The sequence below is a fragment of the Papaver somniferum genome, chromosome 1, assembly GCF_003573695.1.
Source record: "Papaver somniferum cultivar HN1 chromosome 1, ASM357369v1, whole genome shotgun sequence".
Taxonomy (NCBI): Eukaryota; Viridiplantae; Streptophyta; class Magnoliopsida; order Ranunculales; family Papaveraceae; genus Papaver; species Papaver somniferum.
Genome location: NC_039358.1, coordinates 233,993,969 through 234,001,637, shown reverse-complemented (window position 1 = coordinate 234,001,637; position 7,669 = coordinate 233,993,969). Strand labels below are relative to the sequence as shown.

Genomic DNA, 7,669 nt, shown 5'->3' with positions numbered 1-7,669 from the left:
CGCTTTGATCAAGTTTATCTTCACCTAGTGACGAAAGTCATGAAAGTTTCAATCACTTTGAGAATTGCTCTGACATGAATCGATCTGTGAATAACGGCTACATAGCATCCTCTAAGAATGTCTCAATGATTGAAATAAGAGTTTATATTACATAATCATGTATTCCTTGAAACGAATTTTCCGAACTTTGTTGATCAAGAGAAATCAGGAGGATTGTGGAATTGGCTTGCCAAGTCCGCGAACTGTCGGAAGTTCTCGACCGAGAATTTCTGCTGGGATTTCCAAAACTCATTTGTATGCTAAGTCTGAGAACCTAGTCCGCGAACCCAGTCCGCGAACTGGCGGAAGTTCTCTTGCCGAGAATTTCTGCTGAGTTTGGAAAACTCAACCGATTAACTTAAGTCCACGAACTTGTTTGTGAACTTAAGAGGTTATGATCCAAAGATGTGCTTTGAACAATAAACATTAAATTACTAAGGAATGCTTTATGCAAACCGTGGCTATAATGTTTATGAGACGATTCAATTGAATCGAATCATCTTTGTTTCAATTGTGTCTTGTGTAGTTACATAAGATCTCATAGCAATTGAACAAATTTTTAACTAGTTCATTTGAGTCAATTGAACTAGTTATGGTCAAGAAGAACAAGGTTAATATGAAATGCTCCTATGATTGACCTTTTGGGCATGGTTTTCACGAACCCAGTAAATGTATACCCAAGTGTGTGTGACAAGCTAAGTTTTCGATCTAACAGTTGAGAAATATTATCTTGAATCTAAATCAGGTTTTCATCGAACGGTGAATATGGATTGCTTTGTAACTAAGGTAAAACCCTGATTTGAAGGCTATATAAAGGAGACATTGATAGATACATTTTTGTGTCTAATTTATCTCGATTCTATATATTGATAGTGCTCATTTTTGTACTTATTATGGTGTTTTATGTGTGTAGGTATTTTTGGCCAATAAACATTTTTGGAAAAATCTGCTCGAAAAGTTGCGCGGGGCACCCAGGAGGACACTTGCTATTCGGACCCCTCAAATGGATAAAGGGTAACCAATTACTAAGGGGCATCCATTTCCATGCATCTTCTAAAAGGAGACCAGCACAGGATAGGGGACGTCATCCTCATCATTTGAATTCTGGTTTTGGTGGGAAACAAAACCAACGAGCATGCAGTTTAAGAAATCAAAATTTTGAGAAGTTTTAGGGAGATTCAACCTCGGATTTTTGTTGGGTTGGACGTGATATAACTAAACAGGCCTGGTATGGGTGATTTAATCGATCAAATTGGTCTGAATAATCTGGAAGAAGAAAACAGAGGTTGACTTGTAAAAGGAAACTGTATGGAATTATTTTAGGAATTTCAGGGAGACTAAAGGCGTGATATTGTTTCCTAAGGTGATATTCTATCTAAGGAAGAGTTTCGGATGATTTGGAAGTCTTAGAAACGCGTAAGGAAGTCGGCAGAGAAGATTATTGTCGTGGCTTGCGCAAAAAGAAAAAGAGGAATTTAATCGCTATTTTTAGGTTTCTGAGGAGTATAAAAGGTGTGTTCGAGTCCCAGGGAAGGGGATGAAGTCATTGGAGCAGTCGCAGAGGAGTTTGTAACACCACATAGCTGAATTGATCAAGTTGCAGGATAACCCGAGTTTCTGCTGCTGCTGCTGAAGAACAAACGTTGCAAATAAGAACATCGTCTCAAATTTGTAACGCTGCTACAGTAACTTCTTTGTAACAGTCAGTCCTTTGTTTTGCAATGCCATCATATCGTTGCAAACAATCAGTTTTATAGTTTTTCATTCTTTTAATCAACTTTTGGGCTAAGAACAAATATTTTGAGCAAGTGATTAATATGAGGAGCTAAACCCCATTGCTGAGGCGACGGAGGAAGCCATTTTTCCAAATATTATGTGGTAAATTCTATTTAATTTTATTTTTGTAATCCTTTTATGATTATTTGCACTGAACTGAAATTGAATTTATGATTCTGATTAAGTGGTTGTGTTCTCAATTGATGGGTCATGATTAGGTTAAGTCTCTTTTGATGGTCCATGCTTTCGATTTACAGATATTGTTTTGAGAATCTACTTGTCTAAGCGAATATTAGACTCACTTCAAACGTAAAGAGTTGCATAATTATTGACTAGATTAAATCACATAAAAATTGGAGATTGGTGGAATCCTGAGTCTCAGTGCTTTTTATAATATTGATAACAATTTTTTTTTAAGTTTTCTATTTTAATTTGAGTCTAAAATCGAGTCCACACAATCCGAGTTGAACGAACTTTACTACCACTTTCAAAACTACATCAGACATCTAGCATTGAGCAAACCTAATCCCCACACGTATGTGTGCTACTAATGCTCTCGCTAGAGTCGATCTCCATTAACCTTTGATTTTCTTCTCTAAAATCAGGTTAATGACTTAAAGAATTCATTGGGATTTCCAAGCCAGAAAGATACTACTTTATCGTAGTTGTGTGATCTCATCTTGCATCTTCTATCGTACGAGTACAATCGAATGATTGGCTTGTGATCGTGAGAGTTCTCCGATAGGCAAGACAAAGAAGTCACAAACATATTCGTCTCACTGTTTGTGATTCCTCGACAATCCGCTTGTATAGTCAGGAAGGATTGGAGAGAGGTGATTGATTAATCTAGGTTGTTCTTCGGGAATATAAGACATGATTATCAATTGGTTCCTGTTCACCTTGATTTTATATCTTAAGACGGAACAAAACCTAGGGTTTATGTGTGGGAGACATATTTATCCTTTGATAGAATTTTCTTTGTGAGACAGATCTGTTTATTATCAAGTCTGTGATTTTGGGTTACATCAACTCTTGGTTGTGGGTGAGATTAACTAAGGGAATCAAGTGCGCAGTATCCTGCTAGGATCAGAGGCGTATGAGTACAATTGTACCTTGTATCAGTGGGAGATTGATAGGGGTTCAACTATAATCCAGTCCGAAGTTAGTTTGCAGTAGGCTAGTGTCTGTAGCGGCTTAATATAATGTGTATTCAATCTGGAATAGGTCCCGGGATTTTCTGCATTTGCGGTTTTCTCGTTAACAAAATTTCTGGTGTCTGTATTATTTCTTGTCCGCATTATATTTTATATAATTGAAATAATGCAGGTTGTGCTTTCGTGATCCTCAATTGGAAATCCAACCTTTGAGGGATGGGGATAGAGGATCTGGACCTACGAGGGATGGGGTATTCCTAGTTAGCAATTCGGGGTACGGAAAACGTTCGGAACGGAATATGCACCCGTATTATACGGATTTGTAAAATTCAAATTCGGTTAAAAATCCGGTCAACGGTTTGTGATTCGGCAGTAATACGGAACGACATTCGTACGTGTATAATTCGTTTTAGACATATGAATTCGGCATATATTAGCCTGTTAAAAAGTCATTTTTAATATAATCCCTCCTTAGATACAATAATTTAATAGTGACATGAACTATATATATGATAGATGAATTACAATCAGCAAATAATATGTATGTTGGTGGTATTGGAATCAGATTCGTGTATGTAAAATTTTAAAAGTCAAAAATATAATAAAGAATGATAATTTAGTGATGATGTGGTAAAGTATTATACGGACCATATGATTCGGTAATTCGTAAATACGCGTATAATTCGTTTTGAGTTGGAAATTCGCGAATCTAAGTCGGAATTCCAATTATACTGCTGATACGTATGGGTTCGGTCGATACGTAGGATTCGCGAATTATACGAGTATAGTTCACGAATTATACCAGCAAACTTACTAACTAGGGGCTATTAAGCAAGTAAGAAAGGAAACAAATTATATTTTATTTTAATTTCCAAATGAATATTGGTGAACACTTATAATATTTCAGTTATTACGGATAAAAAACCTAGCTAGCAGCTGGATTAGTGCTGGTAATTGTCTCTTTAAGAACCCGATTAGCAATCCTCTGCAGAAAATGAGAGTGTCAGTTCCGCAGTATCATACAACATATTTTTGCCAGCTTGCTGCATTCCTCCAAAAACGTTTATATTAGCCTCCCCTGGAATAATACCTAAACAAAAATCAAAAACAGTGATAGAAAATAGAGTATCCGGACTGTCGAGTAGAAAATCCGCGCCTTCAAAGTGAAATGTCATCGTTGGATACGCGAAATCCCTGTTAGGTGTTGCAAAACAAGTCTTAAAATTACCGCGACCTAATCCTGGATCATGATGAATACCCAACCCATAAAAATATGCAATAATCGTTTCCGAAACTTTATCAAAATGTGGTTGGTACATGACGGTAAATGGAGTCCCTGAATCTATGAAAAAACCTCCTTTTCCAGTACGCTGGTCATATTCGAAATCCTTTTTTTCAACTCCGACGACTCTAAGCCCATTTATGCTAATACCCTCTAAATTCAAGAAATATGGACCACGGCCGGTAGGACGGGTAAAGAAGGTAGTTCTGGATACATGTTGACCTCCACCTCCGATTGTCGCGTTTGAACCAAACCTTAAGTACGTGCTTGGAACTGTTAGAGCCTCACCAGAACTATATGGCTTCAGACAGTGGGAAAAGGTGCTTATTTGTAATTGACTTGTAAGGGACCTAGGTCCCGATCCCAGACCGAGTACTCCAGTAACAAGATCAGGTTTTCCTCTTAGAGAACCAGAACCGAGAAATTCTTCGAAACCATTTTGCCAAAAGCCACAACCCATGATAATATCAAAAGTTTCATTTTGATCTTTATTTACCGTGAATTTTTCTTTAGCCAAAACACCCCTCGAAGATGCGGTCGAGGGGTAAGATGCTGAGTAAGTACATATGCCTGCCTCACATCTTCCTGGGAAGCAAAGAGGGTGATGATCCAGACAAAGAAGAGGTTCATAGGTTCTTGAATTTCCTGCAGGATATAAGGGTAGGTCTTGATGGAAATATTGAGACTTATTTCGAGCACCTGCGCATTGAGTCCATACAATCTCGCTACTTGTATCAACAATTAAATAGTTTTTCTCGAAAGGTTGTAGTGACGAAGGAAAAGTACCTATTCCCATCTCTGCAACATAAAATGCTCCTACACCTTCGTAAGACACAGGTATGCTTGTAGAATTGGGGTTTATCGGGTTTGTGGTTTCGTTGGAACTTGATACTTGTAATCCAACATAACGTGCTCGATCTTTTGATTGTTGGACGAGTCTTTGTAACCTTTCTTCTGGTGTTAAATGATCACCTGGATACAGAGGTGATTCTTTAGAGTCACTATGGATGATCTTCAAACTAAACCCACTTGGGCTAACTGCAATGACTGAGTTAATTTGTAATAAGGAGACGTGAGAAATTGTGAGAAAAAGAATAAAAAGAGTGATCAGACCCATTTTTTGGTTTATGGTTTCTAGCAATATGGAACAAGCATTATGCTGAATGTATATATAAAATTGAAACTTAGGTTTCTGAATATGGCATTATCAAAATATACTTATTGCTTTTACAGAAAGATATTGTTTTAATGTATCGTCATTAATTTGCTTCAAAAAATCAAATACTGTTAAAGATATTATTTTTATGTATTGTCATTAATTTATTTCCAAAAATCGTTTTTGACGTATAATTTCTTTCCAAAAATCGTTTTTGACGTATAATTTCTGGCCCGTGTCCATGCATTTTTGAGTTCCACATTGTAATGAGGGAAACAAACAAGGCCTATGCTTTGTGTAAGGTTCACCATTGGCATTTATATTTCTGGTTGTAAGGTTCGGCCGATGCTTTGTGTCCACCAAAACTGTGAACAAAAGTTCAGTTTCCCGCTATATATAGCCAAGGCCGACTATAATTGTGTTTTCCTTGAGAGCCCTGACTTGAATACGCTACATCTAAATCCAAAAGAAGAAAAGTTTCAAAAAAGGTCCCAAAAGTCACGCGATTGATGCAGGGGTGAATGACGTTACCATCCAGACTAAAGAGAAGAAAGACAACAAATATGAGACTTGTCTGTCTTGCACTCTAACCAAAGGAAACTGGAGTGAAGGTCCAGGAAAAACAAACGAAAACCCGTTTTCAAGGCTGTCAGAAGATATAAGTGTAAACTTGGTGTTAGTTTCTTTATATTTGCTTTATGTTTTAGTTTGTCTCCTAGTTTGACTTGAATAGCCGAATACAAATCCTTGTTTTATAAGGCCTATGCTTTCTGGCCCGTGTCCATGCTCGGTAGCTGCAGCTGATGCTTTGTGTCCACCAAAGCTGAACGTATAATTGCTCTTATTTACCTTGGCGAAAGAATTGGTCATTTGAAAACTTGCCATCTTATATTCTTAAACTCCTCCAAAGAAGGCATCTTCAAAGACCAAACGGTAGATATGAGCGTCGGTGGAACATTTTTGGAGAAAATATGTCGAAAGTCAAATTAAGGTGTATAATTTTTTGAAATAGAACTGTGGCACTGATTAGATTTTTTGAACTTTCGTCGCCAATTGTTTACTTGTCTCTATCCGTACGTAATTAATTGCATAATCTAGGTGACATCTCCAATCGTCAACTCCCCGTTCACACCGCATTGATAATTAAGCTGATGTTGGAGAAACAATCCACCAGCCATTTCTATACGAGTGATCACAGGAAGTGGCAAAAGAATTAGTATTGGCTTGATTAGTGGGAAGGAAAACCCACATAAACCTCCGACGGAGAATCTTCTTTTCACAATCAATCAGGCTCTTAAGTTCGGCATGGGAGTTTCGTTTCCATAAGAGTATACATATCTCGGTTAGGTGATTTTTGCCTTAGCCAGACACAAGTACCCCAATTCTAGATATCTCCTGTTGTGGCAGGACATCATCCGATTTCATGATCGTGATGGCATTATCTTAGGTCTGTTTTCGTATTAGGTAGCTTAGGATATCCCCGCTTCATTCGTTGTAGAATGAAAGGTGTGGCTAGCACTGTGCCATGATATTGATGGGCTTTTAGAAGAGTACTGTTTGGAATCCAAACTATATGCAATGCAAAAAAGAAAATATATAAACAAAATAAAAATAAATCCTAAGTACGAAAAAATTCAAAAGAAAAATTAAAATAAAAAAGAATATCCAAAAAAAATGTTTATATTATTGTTCCAAATGGGATCTCATTCAAGGAATGTAGATTTTGCTAGCTCGGCTTCATGGCCTCTCTAGCAATTTCTATACTCCATTTTTGATGATGTGGACGAATGTATCCGCCGAATTTTTGTCATTCTCGTTAGAATGGTAAGGTACTCTCCTATCTCATCTTGGAGATGTCTGTTGTTGCTTTGGGTAGTGACCTTCTTAGCAATATTTTCCTTTCATGGAGGATTATGTGGAGATTTTATTTGGCTCCCCTATTTTGCACGTCATGGTGGCTTAAATTGCATGCGTCCGGCTCGTACGGCTTATGTAAGACTTATTATCTCGGACCTCCAATATGTTGTTCTTAGTGTGACATCATTGTGTATACTGACTTATGATCGTGAGTGTCATCTTTTCTCCGATCGTGGTAGTGGTTACTTCATAGTTTGACCTTCTAGTGGGGACGTCTTGGATTACTGAGCGATGCAGCTCTAGGATGATTTCATGGGTGAATTTCACCTTAATTTATTGGATTGCGCGTCATGGGTGTCATAATTCATTATGGAGCTGCATCGTTATGTTAACGACTGCTTCGTC

General features: G+C 37.5%; 1 protein-coding gene across 1 annotated transcript; it reads right to left on the bottom strand.

Moving 5' to 3' along the window:
- Positions 1-3,943: 3,943 nt before the first annotated feature.
- LOC113272646 (aspartic proteinase nepenthesin-2-like) lies at positions 3,944-5,368 on the bottom strand. The gene is made up of 2 exons (XM_026522458.1): positions 4,198-5,368; positions 3,944-4,059 (listed from the first exon to the last, which is right to left on the bottom strand). Exons 1-2 carry the CDS (start codon positions 5,366-5,368, stop codon positions 3,944-3,946), a joined length of 1,287 nt encoding a protein of 428 aa, XP_026378243.1.
- Positions 5,369-7,669: the final 2,301 nt, after the last annotated feature.

What these genes read in the sequence shown, in the direction of transcription:
- LOC113272646 (XM_026522458.1), bottom strand. Translation starts at nt 5,368, where the DNA reads ATGGGTCTGATCACTCTTTTTATTCTTTTTCTCACAATTTCTCACGTC. An exon ending in TGATCCAGGATTAGGTCGCG is followed by an intron (nt 4,060 to 4,197) that starts GTAATTTTAAGA and finishes ATTTTTGTTTAG; the next exon opens with GTATTATTCCAGGGGAGGCT.